At 44.8% G+C, this 20,003-nt stretch overlaps 1 protein-coding gene across 2 annotated transcripts in view; it reads right to left on the bottom strand.

Annotated features, from left to right (window-relative positions):
• The window catches only part of tek (TEK tyrosine kinase, endothelial), a 63,626-nt gene extending 45,716 nt beyond the window's left edge, over nucleotides 1–17,910 (bottom strand). The window contains exon 1 of one of the 2 annotated variants that reach the window (XM_031826034.1): nucleotides 17,675–17,910. In XM_031826034.1, the coding sequence (XP_031681894.1) occupies nucleotides 17,675–17,774 (100 nt within the window). In that variant the 5' untranslated portion in view covers nucleotides 17,775–17,910. The remainder of the gene's footprint in view (nucleotides 1–17,674) is intronic. The other variant, XM_031826035.1, reaches the window with a different exon arrangement.
• Between the last annotated feature and the right edge of the window lie 2,093 nt (nucleotides 17,911–20,003).

Genomic DNA, 20,003 nt, shown 5'->3' with positions numbered 1-20,003 from the left:
TTTTACGCTTCAGCACTCTCTGTTCTGTGATCATGTGTGGCCTACCACTTCGCAGCTGAGCTGTTGTTGCTCCAAGACATTTCCACTTCACAATAACAGCACTTACAGATGACCGGGGCAGCTCTAAGCAGGGCAGAAATTTCATGAACTGATGTGTTGGAAAGGTGGCATCCTATGACGGTGCCACGTTAAAAGTCACTGAGCTCTTCAGTAAGGCCATTCTACTGCCAATGTTTGTCTATGGAGATTGCATGGCTGTGTGCTTGATTGTATACACCTGCCAGCAACGGGTGTGACTGAAATAGCTGTATCCACTAATTTGAAGTGGTGTCCACATACGTTTGTATATATAGTGTATATCAATGAATTGGTGAGTGCACTAGAACAGTCTCACCCTACTAGAATCTGAAGTGTCTACTGTTTTCTGATGATCTCGTGCTTCTGTCCCAAACGAAGGAGGTTCTACAGCAGCACCTAAATCTTCTGCAGATATTCTGTCAGACCTGGGCCCTACTTGGTTGGGGACAGAAGCATCAGATCATAATGGTTGCCAGAACCATAAATGCTCATTCCATCTAGACACCGTTTCCCTAGAAAACACAAAAAACTATACCTACCTCAGCCTAAACATTAGCACCACAGGTAACTTCCACAAAGCTGTGAACGATCTGAGAGACAAGGCAAGAAGGGCCTTCTATGCCATCAAAAGGAACATAAACTTTGACATACTAATTAGTATCTGGCTAAAAATACTTGAATCAGTTATAGAACCCATTGCCGTTTAGGGTTGTGAGTGTAAGAGTATAGCTTCCGTCCCTCTCCTCGCCTTGAACCAGGTACCCTCTGCACACATAGACAACTGACACCCACGAAGCCCCACGAGGTCTGGGGTCCGCTCACCATCCAAGAATTCACTAAATAGGACAAACACAAAATTGAGGCCTCTGCAAAAATAACCTCAGTTCACAACGTAGAGCACCAGATAATGCATGCAGAGCAGAATTAGGCCGATACCCGCTAATTATCAAAATCCAGAAAGAGACGTTAAATTCTACAACCACCTAAAAGGAAACAATTCCCAAACCTTCCATAACAAAGACACCACCTACAGAGAGATGAGCCTGGAGAAGAGTCCCTGAAGCAAGCTGGTCCTGGGGCTCTGTTCACAAACACAAACAGACCCCACAGAGCCTCAGGACAGCAACACAATTAGACTCAACCATGTCACGAGGAAACAAAAAGATAATTACTTGACACATAGGAAAGAATTTACCAAAAAACAATGCAAACTAGAATGCTATTTGGCTCTAAACAGAGAGTACACAGTGGCAGAATACCTGACCACTGTGACTGACCCAAAATTAAGGAAAGTTTTGATTTGTATAGACTCAGTGAGCATAGCCTTGCTATTGAGAAAGGCCGCCGTAGGCAGACATGGCCCTCAAGAGAAAAACAGGCTGTGTGCACACTGCCCACAACATGAGGTGGAAACTGAGCTGCACTTCCTAACCTCCTGTCAAATGTATGAACATATTAGAGACACATATTTCCCTTAGATAACAGAATTAGAAAAACAAACCCAATTTTGATAAAATCAAAAATATCTACTGAGTGAACTACCAGTGTTCCATCACAGCAACAAGATTTGTGACTGGTTGCCACAAGAAAAGGTCAAGCAGTGAACAACAAACAACATTGTAAATACAACCCATATTTATGTCTTTATTAATTTGGGATTTCGTGAGTGTAATGTTTACTGTTCATTTTTTATTGTTGATTTCACTTTTGTTTATTATCTATTTTACTTGCTTTGGCGATGTTAACATATGTTTCTCATTCCAATAAAGCTCTTAAATTGAATTGAATGAGAGAGAGAGAGACCATATGGAAGAGATCATGGTACTGTTATGCAGCTAGCCCTCTGATGGTCTGACCTCTTGACACACACACACACACACACTCACAGCCTGCAGTGTATCAACCCCCTGGACAGAGAAAGATGTGTGAAGTTTCTCACATGCTGTGCATCCACTGCAGGATCCTGACAAACACATCATTTACTCAGGAAGAATAGTCACAACTCTCATATTACCCCATCACCTTTCAGTCTGCAGCAACCGTATCAAACCATCCTTCATATGAAACATCTTGGACCTTTTCTGTTGATCCTAGAATACTGTATGACCTCTGTTGATCCGAGAATACTGTATGACCTCTGTTGATCCTAAAATACTGTATGACCTCTGTTGATCCTAAAATACTGTATGACCTCTGTTGATCCTAGAATACTGTTTGACCTCTGTTGATCCTAGAATACTAGATCAAATCCCTGAGCTGACAAGATTTTTTTAAATCTGTTGTTCTGCCCCTGAACAAGGAAGTTAACCCATTGTTCCTAGGCTGTCATTGAAAATAAGAATTTGTTCTCAACTGACTTGCCTAGTTAAATAAAGATAAAATAATATCTTCACCTTTGCTGACATGATCTTAGTAAAGCAGGAACATTCAGCTAAGATCAAGTGAATAGAAAGTTCTGGTACTGACATGTCATTTCCACTGTAGCTACTGTTGTAAAGCATTCCTTCCTGTTAATGTTCAGGAAACCTCACCCTGCTGTTGTTGTTGAAGTAAGAACAGTCCTGAGGACTCCTGACAACCAGGGTGGAGGTTTATAGAGGGAAGAACAGTCCTGAGAACTCCTGACAACCAGGGTGGAGGTTTATAGAGGGAAGAACAGTCCTGAGGACTCCTGACAACCAGGGTGGAGGTTTATAGAGGGAAGAACAGTCCTGAGGACTCCTGACAACCAGGGTGGAGGTTTATAGAGGGAAGAACAGTCCTGAGAACTCCTGACAACCAGGGTGGAGGTTTATAGAGGGAAGAACAGTCCTGAGGACTCCTGACAACCAGGGTGGAGGTTTATAGAGGGAAGAACAGTCCTGAGGACTCCTGACAACCAGGGTGGAGGTTTATAGAGGGAAGAACAGTCCTGAGGACTCCTGACAACCAGCGTGGAGGTTTATAGAGGGAAGAACAGTCCTGAGGACTCCTGACAACCAGGGTGGAGGTTTATAGAGGGAAGAACAGTCCTGAGGACTCCTGACAACCAGGGTGGTTTATAGAGGGAAGAACAGTCCTGAGGACTCCTGACAACCAGGGTGGAGGTTTATAGAGGGAAGAACAGTCCTGAGGACTCCTGACAACCAGGGTGGAGGTTTATAGAGGGAAGAACAGTCCTGAGAACTCCTGACAACCAGGGTGGAGGTTTATAGAGGGAAGAACAGTCCTGAGGACTCCTGACAACCAGGGTGGAGGTTTATAGAGGGAAGAACAGTCCTGAGGACTCCTGACAACCAGGGTGGTGGTTTATAGAGGGAAGAACAGTCCTGAGGACTCCTGACAACCAGGGTGGAGGTTTATAGAGGGAAGAACAGTCCTGTGGACTCCTGACAACCAGGGTGGAGGTTTATAGAGGGAAGAACAGTCCTGAGAACTCCTGACAACCAGGGTGGAGGTTTATAGAGGGAAGAACAGTCCTGAGGACTCCTGACAACCAGGGTGGAGGTTTATAGAGGGAAGAACAGTCCTGAGGACTCCTGACAACCATGGTGGAGGTTTATAGAGGGAAGAACAGTCCTGAGGACTCCTGACAACCATTTGGGGGTTCCATTTGGGACTCACACTCAGTTATACACACGCAGATGATTACGGGCGTTTCTGTTGTTGTGTTCATGCAGGGTGAAGTGTAGGGGATTGGAGGGATGCTGTCATGGCTGCCTTCCAACTAGAGTTAAAGTAGTGTGTGTGTGTGTGTGTGTGTGTGTGTGTGTGTGTGTGTGTGTGTGTGTGTGTGTGTGTGTGTGTGTGTGTGTGTGTGTGTGTGTGTGTGTGTGTGTGTGTGTGTGTGTGTGTGTGTGTGTGTGTGTGTGTGTGTGTGTGTGTGTGTGTGAGGCAGACAGGCAGGCAGACAGACAGACAGGAGGCTGGATATTTTACTATGACATGGTTTGCTACAAGAGTTTCTTTCTAACCTATAAACCTCAATGATATACTATCATCTCAATGTCCACAACTTTTATGTTTAAACTGGTTTGGGACAGTCGTAAGGTCATGTGCTACACGTCTCAGACATAAATACATGGTGCTAAAAGAACATTTTTAAAGAACATGAAACCTGAACGGGAATAAAACAGCAATTTCATTTCATCAACATGGCTGGATGTTCACTGAACATTAAACATGACACTTCTTCCTTTCTGATTTCTGTTTCATATGACCAGAAATCTATTCTCAGACCTCCGCTGTGTGTGTTTAATTTCTGTTCAAGGAAAATCTCGTGTTTTTTCATCCGCAGATGGTCTCCCCATATCCCCCCCCCACCACCTTTCACACTGTCTGTTCTAAATGGCATCCTATGCCCAGGGCTCTGGTCGTCCAAAGTAGTGCACTATCAGAAGTAATGCACTATGTGGGACACAGCATGTTGTTTGGACAGACGACACACCCTCAAGTCACTGAGATAAGGTCAAAACTCATTTGAACAAAAAATGAAAAGGGCTCTATTTTCAGACAATTGTCCATTTCGACCTGTTGTTAAAGCCAGTGCTGTTCTGTTTTTCCAAACACAAGCGCAGGGATTGGTCATTTACCTGGGTTAAATTAGTTTTCACTGAGATGGGAGGCCATATCTGAGGTGTGTCCTTAAAAAAGTGTGCCAAAGTGCCGATTTCAGTATTCACTGGTGGGGATGTTTAAGACCAACCAAAAGACGATCCGCCCCCTTTTTTTTCTTTTTCAATTTTCTCCTAAAATTACATATCCAAATCCAACTGCCTGTAGCTCAGGCCCTAAAGCAAGGATATGCATATTGAACTTTGAACTTTGAGAGAATATAACACAATATATCTGGTAAAAGATCATACAGAGGGGAAAACAACAACTATTCTTTTGTAAATTTTTTGTACCATCATCTTTGAAATGCAAAGGACATAATGTATAATTCCAGCCCAGCTGCAATTTAGATTTTGGCCACTAGATGGTAGCAGTGTATGTGCACAGTTTGACTGATCCAATGAACCATTGCATTTCTGTTCTAAAAATATTAAATATATTAAAAATCAAGACTGCCCAAATGTGCCAAATTTGTTTATTACACATGGAACAAGCGAGATGTAGTTTTTAACATAGACATTTAAAACAAAATGTATTAAAAACCAAGCATAGCTTCCCAATGGAACCTTGTCCCTGTATTCCAGTGGGACCCTGTCCCTAGATCTCAGTGGGACCTTGTCCCTGTATTCCAGTGGGACCCTGTCCCTAGATCTCAGTGGGACCCTGTCCCTGTATTCCAGTGGGACCCTGTCCCTAGATCTCAGTGGGACCCTGTCCCTATATTCCAGTGGGACCCTGTCCCTATATCCCAGTGGGACCCTGTCCCTATACTCTAGTGGGACCCTGTCCCTATACGCCAGTGGGACCCTGTCCCTATATCCCAGTGGGACCCTGTCCCTATATTTCAGTGGGACCCTGTCCCTATACCCCGGTGGGACCCCGTCCCTATATTTCAGTGGGACCCTGTCCCTATATCCCAGTGGGACCCTGTCCCTATATCCCAGTGGGACCCTGTCCCTATATTCCAGTGGGACCCTGTCCCTAGATCTCAGTGGCACCCTGTCCCTATATCCCAGTGGGACCCTGCCCCTATACCCCAGTGGAACCCTGTCCCTATACCCCAGTGGGACCCTGTCCCTATATCCCAGTGGGACCCTGTCCCTATATTTCAGTGGGACCCTGTCCCTATACCCCAGTGGGACCCCATCCCTATATTTCAGTGGGACCCTGTCCCTATATCCCAGTGGTACCCTGTCCCTATACCCCAGTGGGACCCTGTCCCTATACCCCAGTGGGACCCTGTCCCTATATTTCAGTGGGACCCTGTCCCTATATCCCAGTGGGACCCTGTCCCTATATCCCAGTGGGACCCTGTCCCTATATTTCAGTGGGACCCTGTCCCTATATTCCAGTGGGACCCTGTCCCTATATTTCAGTGGGACCCTGTCCCTATACCCCAGTGGGACCCTGTCCCTATACCCCAGTGGGACCCTGTCCCTATATTCGGCGATGTCATCTACAAAATGGCTTCCAACACTCTACTCAGCAAACTGGATGCAGTTTATCACAGTGCCATCGGTTTTGTCACTAAAGCACCTTATACCACCCACCACTGCGACATGTATGCTCTAGTCGGCTGGCCCTCGCTACATATTCGTCGCCAGACCCACTGGCTCCAGGTCATCTACAAGTCCATGCTAGGTAAAGATCCGCCTTATCTCAGCTCACTGGTCACGATGGCAACACCCATCCGTAGCACGCGCTCCAGCAGGTGTATCTCACTGATCATCCCTAAAGCCAACACCTCATTTGGCCGCCTTTCGTTCCAGTACTCTGCTGCCTGTGACTGGAACGAATTGCAAAAATCGCTGAAGTTGGAGACTTTTATCTCCCTCACCAACTTCAAACATCAGCTATCTGAGCAGCTAACCGATCGCTGCAGCTGTACATAGTCTATTGGTAAATAGCCCACCCTTCTTCACCTACCTCATCCCCATACTGTTTTTATTTATTTACTTTTCTGCTCTTCTGCACACCAATATCTCTACCTGTACATGACCATCTGATCATTTATCACTCCAGTGTTAATCTGCAAAATTGTAATTATTTGCCTACCTCCTCATGCCTTTTGCACACATTGTATATAGACTCCCCCTTTGTTTTCTACTGTGTTATTGACTTGTTAATTGTTTACTCCATGTGTAACTCTTTGTTGTCTGCTCACACTGCTATGCTTTATCTTGGCCAGGTCGCAGTTGCAAATGAGAACTTGTTCTCAACTAGCCTACCTGGTTAAATAAAGGTGTTCTCAACTAGCCTACCTGGTTCAATAAAGGTTCAATAAAAAATTTAAAAATACCCCCGTGGGACCCTGTCCCTATACCCCAGTGGGACCCTGTCCTTATACCCCAGTGGGACCCTGTCCCTATACCCCAGTGGGACCCTGTCCCTATACCCCAGTGGGACCCTGTCCCTATACCCCAGTGGGACCCTGTCCTTATACCCCAGTGGGACCCTGTCCCTATACCCCAGTGGGACCCTGTCCCTATACCCCAGTGGGACCCTGTCCTTATACCCCAGTGGGACCCTGTCCCTATACCCCAGTGGGACCCTGTCCCTATACCCCAGTGGGACCCTGTCCCTATACCCCAGTGGGACCCTGTCCCTATACCCCAGTGGGACCCTGTCCTTATACCCCAGTGGGACCCTGTCCCTATACCCCAGTGGGACCCTGTCCCTATACCCCAGTGAGACCCTGTCCCTATACCCCAGTGGGACCCTGTCCCTATACCCCAGTGGGACCCTGTCCTTATACCCCAGTGGGACCCTGTCCCTATACCCCAGTGGGACCCTGTCCCTATACCCCAGTGGGACCCTGTCCTTATACCCCAGTGGGACCCTGTCCCTATACCCCAGTGGGACCCTGTCCCTATACCCCAGTGGGACCCTGTCCCTATACCCCAGTGGAACCCTGTCCCTATACCCCAGTGGGACCCTGTCCCTATATCCCAGTGGGACCCTGTCCCTATACCCCAGTGGGACCCTGTCCCTATTCCCCAGTGGGACCCTGTCCCTTTATTCTGCACTACATTTGAGCAGAACCCTATTAGTGAAATTATACTGTCGTTATAGCATCTTTAGGTTGATACAATACTGTTGCCTTGTTGTACACTCACAGTCATTCACATTGCTTCAGTAAAACTCACATTTTAATAGTAACTGAGGTAGGTATCAGTGGTGTGTATTCATGGTTACCAAGGGAAGGTCAGGCTTCGCCCTAACTTTGACCAAGAAAAAATATAAAATCTTTTATCTCTGTTTTTTATCCCCCTTTGTTTTCTACTGTGTTATTGACTTGTTAATTGTTTACTCCATGTGTAACTCTTTGTTGTATGCTCACACTGCTATGCTTTATCTTGGCCAGGTCGCAGTTGCAAATGAGAACTTGTTCTCAACTAGCCTACCTGGTTAAATAAAGGTGTTCTCAACTAGCCTACCTGGTTAAATAAAGGTGAAATAAAAAATAAAAAATATATATTTTCCTTCAATTCACAAGCGAGCGAAACAGCTCCCCTCTGTCTCTGTATGTGTAGCCCATATATCTGATGCTGTCTGGTCAAAAAGAGTATGGCACTGTTGCCGCCAGTAGCGTTTAATTTTTTTAATTTATTTTATTTATCCGTTATTTTACCAGGTAAGTTGACTGAGGACACATTCTCATTTACAGCAACAACCTGGGGAATAGTTACAGGGGAGAGGAGGGGGATGAATGAGCCAATTGTAAACTGAGGATTATAGGTGGCCGTGATGGTTTGAGGGCCAGATTGGGAATTTAGCCAGGACACCGGGGTTAACACCCCTACTCTTACGATAAGAGCCATGGGATCTTTGATGGCCTCAGAGAGTCAGGACACCAGGGTTAACACCCCTACTCTTATGATAAGTGCCATGGGATCTTTACTGACCTCAGAGAGTCAGGACACCAGGGTTAACACCCCTACTCTTACGATAAGTGCCATGGGATCTTTAATGACCTCAGAGAGTCAGGACACCAGGGTTAACACCCCTACTCTTACGATAAGAGCCATGGGATCTTTAATGACCTCAGAGAGTCAGGACACCCGTTTAACGTTTAAATGTTTAATGCAAGGGAAGCTAGTAATAATAGCCAATCAGCGTTGAGCTAAACGGAGTGAGCTCAACTGTGATTGGTCCTGGCACACCAAAAAAAAGTGTTAAGGGAAGCCAGTTTGGATTTGGCTTCATTCCAATCACAGAGCAATACGTCATCGATAGAAACAACTTGAATTGTTGCATCTCGTTGTGTTGTTGTCCTCCATTGGCTAGCTAGCTGAAATAGTCCCTTTCCTAAATTAGCCATGGACGAAGATAGGGATTTGGACTTGTGGTTTTACTTAATTATTCGTAATGGCCTATGATTATAACGTCAATTCTGATCCAACCATTAATTCATACATTGTTGTGCCCCTGGCCTGAGAGGATGGAAGTTGAATATGTAGCTAGATGTAGAAGGCTAATGTTAACTGGCTAACGCTGCTCATGAATGGAAGTTAGGCTAGCGAGCAAGCATTTTAGCCTGGGACATCAAAAACTAAAAGCTTCTATTGTATGACAGAGTCATAGACCGTTTACTCAAAATGAAAGACAGGAGGAAGGCATTGGCATTTCTCTAGGGTGAGTCAACATGTTTTTCTACTTGCACAAACGCACACGCACACACACACACACACACACACACACACACACACACGCACACACGCACACACAGACACCAGAACCATTGACAGCCACATCATATTTAGCTTACATTGATTGGTCTAAATTGTTTTTGTTATCTTTTTAGTTCTCACAGTATTAGACTAAACAGAGGTGATTTGATGTTGAAATGTTGAAGTTGAAATGGTGCTGGAATAGTGGAGGCAGCTCTAACTCTCTATGGTGATAAATCAATAGTTGTTTAGTGGTCTGAAAATGTCAGAAACATTAACTTGCTTGACCCCTGCAGCAGGTCATGTAGCTGTTTGTTACATGCAATACTTGCTTTGTGGACTTCATCAGACAGATGTTGTTCTCTGGTTTTGTAATGAAACAAAGGTGTGGTTGAATTTATTCTACCACTGTGTCTGTCTTCTTGTCTCTGCTTTTAGGCCTCTATATCACGTTGGCAAGGCATATGAACTGAGAGGTTACAGAGCAAACACACTTATCACAACACATATGTTGTAAAAAGGGTTTTGTGTTTTCTGGCTTGGCTTCCCCGGTGATTTTACCCACACACTGCTACTGCGAGGTGTTAACCATAGACCATGTCTGGCCCACATGGTGTCAGATCATAGAACCAGAACCAGATAGAGACTATCTCTATCTATCTCTACAGTGCCATTCAGAAAGTATTCATACCCCTTCACTTATTCCACATGTTGTGGTGTTACAGCCTGGATTTAAAATGGATTAAATAGGTGTTTCCCCCCTCACCCATCTACACACACAATACTCCATAATGACAAAGTGTTAATATGTTTATAGAAATGTTTGCAAATGTAGAGAAAATTAAATACAGAAATCACTCATTTATATAAGAATTCATACCCCTGCGTCAATAGATGTTAGAATCTTAGAGTCTTTCTGGGTAAGTCTCTAAGAGCTGTGAGTCTTTCTGGGTAAGTCTCTAAGAGCTTAGAGTCTTTCTGGGTAAGTCTCTAAGAGCTGTGAGTCTTTCTGGGTAAGTTTCTAAGAGCTTTCCACACCTGGATTGTGCAACATTTGCCCATTATTCTTTCCAAACTTCTTCAAACTCAAAATGGTTGTTGATCATTTGCCTGTGCTTAGTTCCATTCAGTAAATTTTTTATCCTGAAAAACTCCCCTGTCCTTATCGATTACAAGCATACCCATAACATGATGCAGCCACCACTATGTTTGAAAATATGGAGAGTGGTACTCAGTAATGTGTTGAATTGAATTTGCCCCAACCATAACACTTGGTATTCAGGACAAAAAGTGAATTGCGCGCCCTCATTTTTTGCAGTATTACTTTTGTGCCTTGTTGCAAACAGGATGCATGTTTTGGAATATTAGTATTCTGTACAGACTTCCTTCTTTTTACTCTGTTATTTAGGTTAGTATTGTGGAGTAACTACAATCAAATCAAAGTTTATTTGTCATGTGCGCCAAATCCAACAGGTGTAGAACTTACATTGAAATGCTGACTTACAGGTTCTAACCACTAGTGCAAAAAAGGTATTAGGTGAACAATAGATAGGTAAAGAAATAAAACAACAGTAAAAAGAAAGGCTAAATACAGTAGTGAGGCTATAAAAGTAGCGAGGATACATACAGACACCGGTTAGTCAGGCTGATTGAGGTAGTATGTACATGTAGATATGGTTAAAGTGACTATGCATATATGATGAACAGAGAGTAGCAGTAGCGTAAAAGAGGGGTTGGCGGGTGGTGGGTGGGACACAATGCAGATAGCCCGGATAGCCATTTGCTTACCTGTTCAGGAGTCTTATGGCTTGGGGGTAAAATCTGTTAAGAAGCCTTTTTGTCCAACACTTGGCATTCTGGTACCGCTTGCCATGCGGTAGTAGAGAGAACAGTCTATGACTGGGGTGGCTGGGGTCTTTGATGATTTTTAGGGCCTTCCTCTGACACCGCCTGGTGTAGAGGTCCTGGATGGCAGGCAGCTTAGCCCCAGTGATGTACTGGGCTGTACGCACTACCCTTTGTAGTGCCTTGCGGTCGGAGGCCGAGCAATTGCCGTACCAGGCAGTGATGCAACCAGTCAGGATGCTCTCGATGTTGCAGCTGTAGAACCTTTTGAGGATCTCAGGACCCATGATTCCTGAGGGAGAATAGGCTTTGTCGTGCCCTCTTCACAACTGTCTTGGTGTGTTTGGACCATTCTAGTTTGTTGTTGATGTGGACACCAAGGAACTTGAAGGTCTCAACCTGCTCCATTACAGCCCCGTCGATGAGAATGGGGACGTGCTCGGTCCTCCTTTTCTTGTAGTCCACAATCATCTCCTTAGTCCTGGTTACGTTGAGAGATAGGTTGTTATTCTGGCACCACCCGACTAGGTCTCTGACCTCCTCCCTATAGGCTGTCTCGTCATTGTCGGTGATCAGGCCTACCACTGTTGTGTCGTCTGCAAACTTAATGATGGTGTTGGAGTCATGCCTGGCCATGCAGTCGTGGGTGAACAGGGAGTACAGGAGGGGACTGAGCAAGCACCCCTGGGGAGCTCCAATGTTCAGGATCAGCATGGCCGATGTGTTGCTACCTACTCTCATCACCTGGGGGCGGCCCGTCAGGATGTCCAGGATCCAGTTGCAGAGGGAGGTGTTTAGTCCCAGGATCCTTAGCTTAGTGATGAGCTTTGAGGGTACTATGGTGTTGAACGCTGCGCTGTAGTCAATGAATCTCATTCTCACATAAGTGTTCCTTTTGTCCAGGTGGGAAAGGGCAGTGTGGAGTGCAATAGAGATTGCATTATCTGTGGATCTGTTTGGGCGGTATGCAAATTGGAGTGGGTCTAGGGTTTCTGGGATGATGGTGTTGATGTGAGCCATGAACAGCCTTTTCAAAGCACTTCATGGCCACGGACATGAGTGCTACAGGTTTGTAGTCATTTAGGCAGGTTACCTTAGTGTTCTTGGGCACAGGCACTATGGTGGTCTGCTTGAAACATGTTGGTATTACAGACTCAATCATGGAAAATGTTGAAAATGTCAGTGAAAACATCTGCCAGTTGGTCAGCGCATGCCCGGAGCACACGTCCTGGTAATCTGTCTGGCCCTGCGGCCTTGTGTATGTTGACCTGTTTAAAGGTCTTACTCATGTCGGCTAGGGAGAGCGTGATCACACAGTCGTCCGGAACAGCTGATGCTCTCATGCATGCCTCAGTGTTGCTTGCCTCGAAGCGAGCATAGAAGTGATTTAGCTCGTTTGGTAGGCTCGTGTCACTGGGCAGCTCTCGGCTGTGCTGTAATAGTTTGCAAGCCCTGCCACATAAGGCGAGCGTCGGAGCCGGTGTAGTATGATTCAATCTTAGCCCTGTATTGACACTTTGCCTGTTTGATGGTTCGTCGCAGGGCATAGCAGTATTTCTTGTAAGCTTCTGGGTTAGAGTCCCACACCTTGAAAGCGGCAGCTCTACCCTTTAGCTCAGTGTGAATGTTGCCTGTAATCCATGGCTTCTGGTTGGGATATGTACGTACAGTCACTGTGGGGACGACTTCCTCGATGCACTTATTGATAAAGCCAGTGACTGATGTGGTGTACTCCTCAATGCCATCTGAAGAATCCCGGAACATGTTCCAGTCTGTGATAGCAGAACAGTCCTGTAGTTTAGCATCTGCTTCATCTGACCATTTTTTTCATAGACCGAGTCACTGGTGCTTCCTGCTTTAATTTTTGCTCATAAGCAGGAATCAGGAGGATAGAGTTGTGGTCAGATTTACCAAATGGAGGGCGAGGGAGAGCTTTGTTCGCGTCTCTGTGTGTGGAGTACAGGCGAACAATAATTTTTTTCTCCCTCTTGTTGCTCATTTAACATGTTGATGGAAATTTGGTAGAACTGATTTAAGAGGCATCCGGCTCTTTGTCCTCTGTTCCTGCGTCGCCATCTTTTGCAAATAACGGGATGATGGCACTGTCGGGTGTTTGGAGAAGGTCTTGTGTTTCTTGCTTGTTGAAGAAAAATCTTTGTCTAATCCGAGGTGAGTGATCGCTGTCCTGATATCTAGAAGCTCTTTGTCGAATCCGAGGTGAGTGATCGCTGTCCTGATATCTAGAAGCTCTTTGTCTAATCCGAGGTGAGTGATCACTGTCCTGATATCCAGAAGCTCTTTGTCTAATCCGAGGTGAGTGATCACTGTCCTGATATCCAGAAGCTCTTTGTCTAATCCGAGGTGAGTGATCGCTGTCCTGAAATCCAGAAGCTCTTTGTCTAATTCGAGGTGAGTAATCGCTGTCCTGATATCCAGAAGCTCTTTGTCTAATCCGAGGTGAGTGATCTCTGTCCTGATATTCAGAAGCTCTTTGTCTAATCCGAGGTGAGTGATCGCTGTCCTGATATCTAGAAGCTCTTTGTCTAATCCGAGGTGAGTGATCGCTGTTCTGATATCTAGAAGCTCTTTGTCTAATCCGAGGTGAGTGATCGCTGTCCTGATATCTAGAAGCTCTTAGTCTAATCCGAGGTGAGTGATCGCTGTCCTGATATCCAGAAGCTCTTTGTCTAATCCGAGGTGAGTGATCGCTGTCCTGATATCCAGAAGCTCTTTGTCTAATCCGAGGTGAGTGATCGCTGTCCTGATATCCAGAAGCTCTTTGTCTAATCCGAGGTGAGTGATCGCTGTCCTGAAATCCAGAAGCTCTGTTTTGCCGTAAAATACGGTTGCAGAAACATTGTGTACAAAATAAGTAACAAATATCGCACATAGGGAGAGCTTTGTTCGCGTCTCTGTGTGTGGAGTACAGGTGAACAATAATTTTTTTCTCCCTCTTGTTGCTCATTTAACATGTTGATGGAAATTTGGTAGAACTGATTTAAGAGGCATCCGGCTCTTTGTCCTCTGTTCCTGCGTCGCCATCTTTTGCAAATAACGGGATGATGGCACTGTCGGGTGTTTGGAGAAGGTCTTGTGTTTCTTGCTTGTTGAAGAAAAATCTTTGTCTAATCCGAGGTGAGTGATCGCTGTCCTGATATCTAGAAGCTCTTTGTCGAATCCGAGGTGAGTGATCGCTGTCCTGATATCTAGAAGCTCTTTGTCTAATCCGAGGTGAGTGATCACTGTCCTGATATCCAGAAGCTCTTTGTCTAATCCGAGGTGAGTGATCGCTGTCCTGATATCTAGAAGCTCTTTGTCTAATCCGACGTGAGTGATCGCTGTCCTGATATCTAGAAGCTCTTTGTCTAATCCGAGGTGAGTGATCGCTGTCCTGAAATCCAGAAGCTCTTTGTCTAATCCGAGGTGAGTGATCTCTGTCCTGATATTCAGAAGCTCTTTGTCTAATCCGAGGTGAGTGATCGCTGTCCTGATATCTAGAAGCTCTTTGTCTAATCCGAGGTGAGTGATCGCTGTTCTGATATCTAGAAGCTCTTTGTCTAATCCGAGGTGAGTGATCGCTGTCCTGATATCTAGAAGCTCTTAGTCTAATCCGAGGTGAGTGATCGCTGTCCTGATATCCAGAAGCTCTTTGTCTAATCCGAGGTGAGTGATCGCTGTCCTGATATCTAGAAGCTCTTTGTCTAATCCGAGGTGAGTGATCGCTGTCCTGATATCTAGAAGCTCTTTGTCTAATCCGAGGTGAGTGATCGCTGTCCTGATATCCAGAAGCTCTTTGTCTAATCCGAGGTGAGTGATCGGTGTCCTGAAATCCAGAAGCTCTTTGTCTAATCCGAGGTGAGTGATCGCTGTCCTGATATCCAGAAGCTCTTTGTCTAATCCGAGGTGAGTGATCGCTGTCCTGAAATCCAGAAGCTCTGTTTTGCCGTAAAATACGTTTGCAGAAACATTGTGTACAAAATAAGTAACAAATATCGCACATAGCAGCACAATTGGTTGGGCGCCTGTAAAACTGCTGCCATTTATTCCGGCGCCATTTTGAATGTTGTTGATCCGTCCTCAGTTTTCTCCTTTCACAGCCATTAAACTCTAGAACTATTTTAAAGTCACCGTTGGCCTCATGGTGAAATCTCTGAGTGCTTTCCTTCCTCTAGGGCAGAGTTTCCTAAACCTGACACACCAAGAGGTGCAAGTTTTAGGTTTTGCCCTACCACTACACAGCTGATTCAAATAATCAACTGATCATCAAGCTTTGATCATTTGAATCAGTTGTGTAGTGTTAGGGCAAAAAAACTAAATGTCTACCACTCGGGGACCGAGGACTGAGTTTGGGAAACGCTGCTCTCCAGCAAAGACGCCTGTATCTTTGTAGTGACTGGGTGTATTGATACACCAGCTTAAGTGTAATTCGACTCAAAGGGATATTCAATGTCTGCTTTTTATTTATTTTTTTCCCATCTACCAAATCAAATCAAATGTTATTGGTCACATACATGTTTTTATCAGATGTTATTGCAGATGAAGCAAAAATGCTTGTGCTTCTAGTTCCAACAGTGCAGTAATATCTAACAAATTACACAACATAAACCCAATACACACAAATCTAAGTAGGAATGAATTATGACTATATACATATGAACGAGCGATGTCAGAGCAGAACGAACTAAGATACAGTAGAGTAGAAAACAGTATATACATATGAGATGAGTAATGCATAGACTAAGATACAGTAGAATAGTATAGAATACAGTATATACATATGAGATGAGCAATGCATAGACTAAGATACAGTAGAATAGTATAGAATACAGTATATACATATGAGATGAGTAGTACATAGACTAAGATACAGTAGAATAGTATAGAATACAGTATATACATATGAGATGAGTAATGCATAGACTAAGATACAGTAGAATAGAAAACAGTATGTACATATGAGATGAGTAGTACATAGACTAAGATACAGTAGAATAGTATAGAATACAGTATATACATATGAGATGAGTAATGCATAGACTAAGATACAGTAGAATAGAAAACAGTATGTACATATGAGATGAGTAGTACATAGACTAAGATACAGTAGAATAGTATAGAATACAGTATATACATATGAGATGAGTAATGCATAGACTAAGATACAGTAGAATAGAAAACAGTATGTACATATGAGATGAGTAATGCATAGACTAAGATACAGTAGAATAGTATAGAATACAGTATATACATATGAGATGAGTAATGCATAGACTAAGATACAGTAGAATAGTATAGAATACAGTATATACATATGAGATGAGTAATGCATAGATATGTAAACATTATTAAGTGAATGTGATATCGTGGAATAGTACTATTTTTAAATCTACCAATCGGTGCCCTTCTTTGCGAGGCATCGGAAAACCTCCCTGGTCTTTGTGGTTGAATCTGTGTTTGAAATTCACTGCTCTACTGAGGGACCTTACAGATAATTGTATGTGTGGGGGGTACAGAGATGAGGTAGTCATTCAAAAATCATGTTAAACTCTATTATGGCACACAGAGTGAGTCCATGCAACTTATTGTGTGACTTGGTAAATGAATGTTTACTCCTGAACTTGCCATAACAAAGGGGTTGAATTCTTATTAACTCAACATTTCAGCTTTTCATTTTTAATTCATTTGTAAAAAAAAATATATATATATATATATATATATATAATATAATTATATTATAATTATAATAACCATATTAATAACCATATTATAATTCCACTTTGACATTATGTGCTATTGTGTGTAGGCCAGTGAAAATAAATATCAGTTTAAACAATTTTAACTTCAGGCTGTTAACAACAAAATGTGGAAAAAGTCAAGGGGGTGTGAATACTTTCTGAAGGCACGTGTGTCTCTGGACAGATCTCCCTTGGGGTCTAATGACCGCAATATAAATGAAGAGTATAAAATGTGCTAGATAACGCAAAGGGGACTAGAGTAGAGATACATACCCAGAGAGAACCAGTAGACCAGACACACAGCAGAGTAGAGATACATACCCAGAGAGAACCAGTAGACCAGACACACAGCAGAGTAGAGATACATACCCAGAGAGAACCAGTAGACCAGACACACAGCAGAGTAGAGATACATACCCAGAGAGAACCAGTAGACCAGACACACAGCAGAGTAGAGATACATACCCGGAGAGAACCAGTAGACCAGACACACAGCAGAGTAGAGATACATACCCGGAGAGAACCAGTAGACCAGACACACAGCAGAGTAGAGATACATACCCGGAGAGAACCAGTAGACCAGACACACAGCAGAGTAGAGATACATACCCGGAGAGAACCAGTAGACCAGACACACAGCAGAGTAGAGATACATACCCGGAGAGAACCAGTAGACCAGACACACAGCAGAGTAGAGATACATACCCGGAGAGAACCAGTAGACCAGACACACAGCAGAGTAGAGATACATACCCGGAGAGAACCAGTAGACCAGACACAGAGTAGAGTAGAGATGATAACACATGATCCTCCAGCGGTAGGCTGGTAAAGGCTCCAGGGCTGGGGTGTACATCCACACAGCGCTGCTGGTCCGAGGTGCTCAGACTGGGGATACAGAGAAGACCAAACCCCTGAGGGTGTCAGAGAGACCCATCAATACACATCTCTTCACAGTCTTCCTGGCTCTGAAAAGTCTCTATCGCACCCTCCCTTTCCCTCCCTGCTTTTCCCTCCTCTTTCTTGCTCGCCCCAGAACCCTCCCTCTCTTTCCTTTTCCTCTCTGCTCTCCCTCCTTCTTACTCCCTCTCTCTCTCCTTCTTACTCTCTCTCTCCTTCTTACTCTCTCTCTCCCTCTCTCTCTCCTTCTTACTCTCTCTCCCTCTCTCTCTCTCCCTCTCTCTCCTTCTTACTCCCTCTCTCTCTCCCTCTCACTCTCCTTCTTACGCACTCTCTCTCTCTCTGCTCTCCCTCCTTCTTACTCTCTCTCTCTCTCCCTCTCTCTCTCCTTCTTACTCCCTCTCTCTGCTCTCCCTCTCTCTCATTCTTACTTCCTCTATCTCTCATTCTTACTCCCTCTCTCTCTCTATCTCTCTTTCTCTCTCTCTCGCTCTTGTCTCTCGTGTCTCTCTCTCTGCCTCTCTCTCTCTCTGCCTCTCTCTCTCTGTGTCTCTCTCTCTCTGCTCTCTCTCTCTCTGCTCTCTCTCTTGTCTCTCGTGTCTCTCTCTCTCTGCCTCTCTCTCTCTGTGTCTCTCTCTCTCTGCTCTCTCTCTCTCTGCTCTCTCTCTTGTCTCTCGTGTCTCTCTCTCTGCCTCTCTCTCTCTCTGCCTCTCTCTCTCTGTGTCTCTCTCTCTCTGCTCTCTCTCTCTCTGCTCTCTCTCTTGTCTCTCGTGTCTCTCTCTCTCTGCCTCTCTCTCTCTGTGTCTCTCTCTCTCTGCTCTCTCTCTCTCTGCTCTCTCTCTTGTCTCTCGTGTCTCTCTCTCTCTGCCTCTCTCTCTCTGTGTCTCTCTCTCTCTGCTCTCTCTCTCTCTGCCTCTCTCTCTCTGTCTCTCTCTCTCTGCTCTCTCTCTCTCTGCTCTCTCTCTTGTCTCTCGTGTCTCTCTCTCTGCCTCTCTCTCTCTCTGCCTCTCTCTCTCTGTGTCTCTCTCTCTCTGCCTCTCTCTCTCTCTGCTCTCTCTCTTGTCTCTCGTGTCTCTCTCTCTCTGCCTCTCTCTCTCTGCTCTCTCTCTCTCTGCTCTCTCTCTCTCTGCTCTCTCTCTTGTCTCTCGTGTCTCTCTCTCTCTGCCTCTCTCTCTCTCTGCTCTCTCTCTTGTCTCTCGTGTCTCTCTCTCTCTGCCTCTCTCTCTCTGTGTCTCTCTCTCTCTGCTCTCTCTCTTGTCTCTCGTGTCTCTCTCTCTCTGCCTCTCTCTCTCTGCCTCTCTCTCTCTCTGTCTCTCTCTCTCTGCCTCTCTCTCTCTGTGTCTCTCTCTCTCTGCCTCTCTCTCCAGGCATTGGGAGTTACAGTTCCTTTTCCTGTTTCCTCTTCATGTCAGGATGGGAGGAAAAGAAAAGCCTCCCAGTCTGAACAGAACAATGCCATGATTTTAATTACCATTCCTAGGCTACATCCCAAACAGCACCCTATCCCCTATTTAGTGCACTATGTTGGACCATAGGACTCTGATGTAAAGTAGTGCACTACATAGGGCATAGGGTTCCATTTTGGGATGTATCCCTAAAGGCCCCTTGGGCAGGGTCCTTAGAACAGTCCTACAGAATAATAATCTGTTAGGGAGTGTCCATTAGAGACCAAAACTATCCTTGGATACAGAGGTTTATATACTGAAAACAAAAAATATAAACGCAACATGCAACAATTTCAAACATTTTACTGAGTTACATTTCATATAAGGAAATGAGTCAATTGAAATAAATTCATTAGGTCCCTTAATCTATGGGTTTCACGTGACTGGGAATACAGATATGCATCTGCTGGTCACAGATACCTTTAAAAAGAAAGGTAGGGTCTCCGCTGTTGATTGTGACCTGTGGAGTGTTGTCCCACTCCTCTTTAATGCCTGTGCTAAGTTGCTGGAAATTGGCGGGAACTGGAACACGCTGTCGTACACATCGATCTAGAGCATCCCAAACATGCAGGACATGGAAGAACTGGGGCATGTTCAGCTTCCAGGATTTGTGTACAGATCCTTGCGACATGGGGCCGTGCATTATCATGCTGAAACATGAGGTGATGGCGGTGGATGAATGGCAGGACAATGGGCCTCAGGATCTCGTCACGGTATCTCTGTGCATTCAAATTGCAATC

This window comes from Oncorhynchus kisutch, linkage group LG6 (genome assembly GCF_002021735.2).
Source record: "Oncorhynchus kisutch isolate 150728-3 linkage group LG6, Okis_V2, whole genome shotgun sequence".
NCBI lineage: Eukaryota > Metazoa > Chordata > Actinopteri > Salmoniformes > Salmonidae > Oncorhynchus > Oncorhynchus kisutch.
Note: the sequence above shows the minus strand (reverse complement) of the source record. Positions and strands in the feature narration are given on the sequence as shown.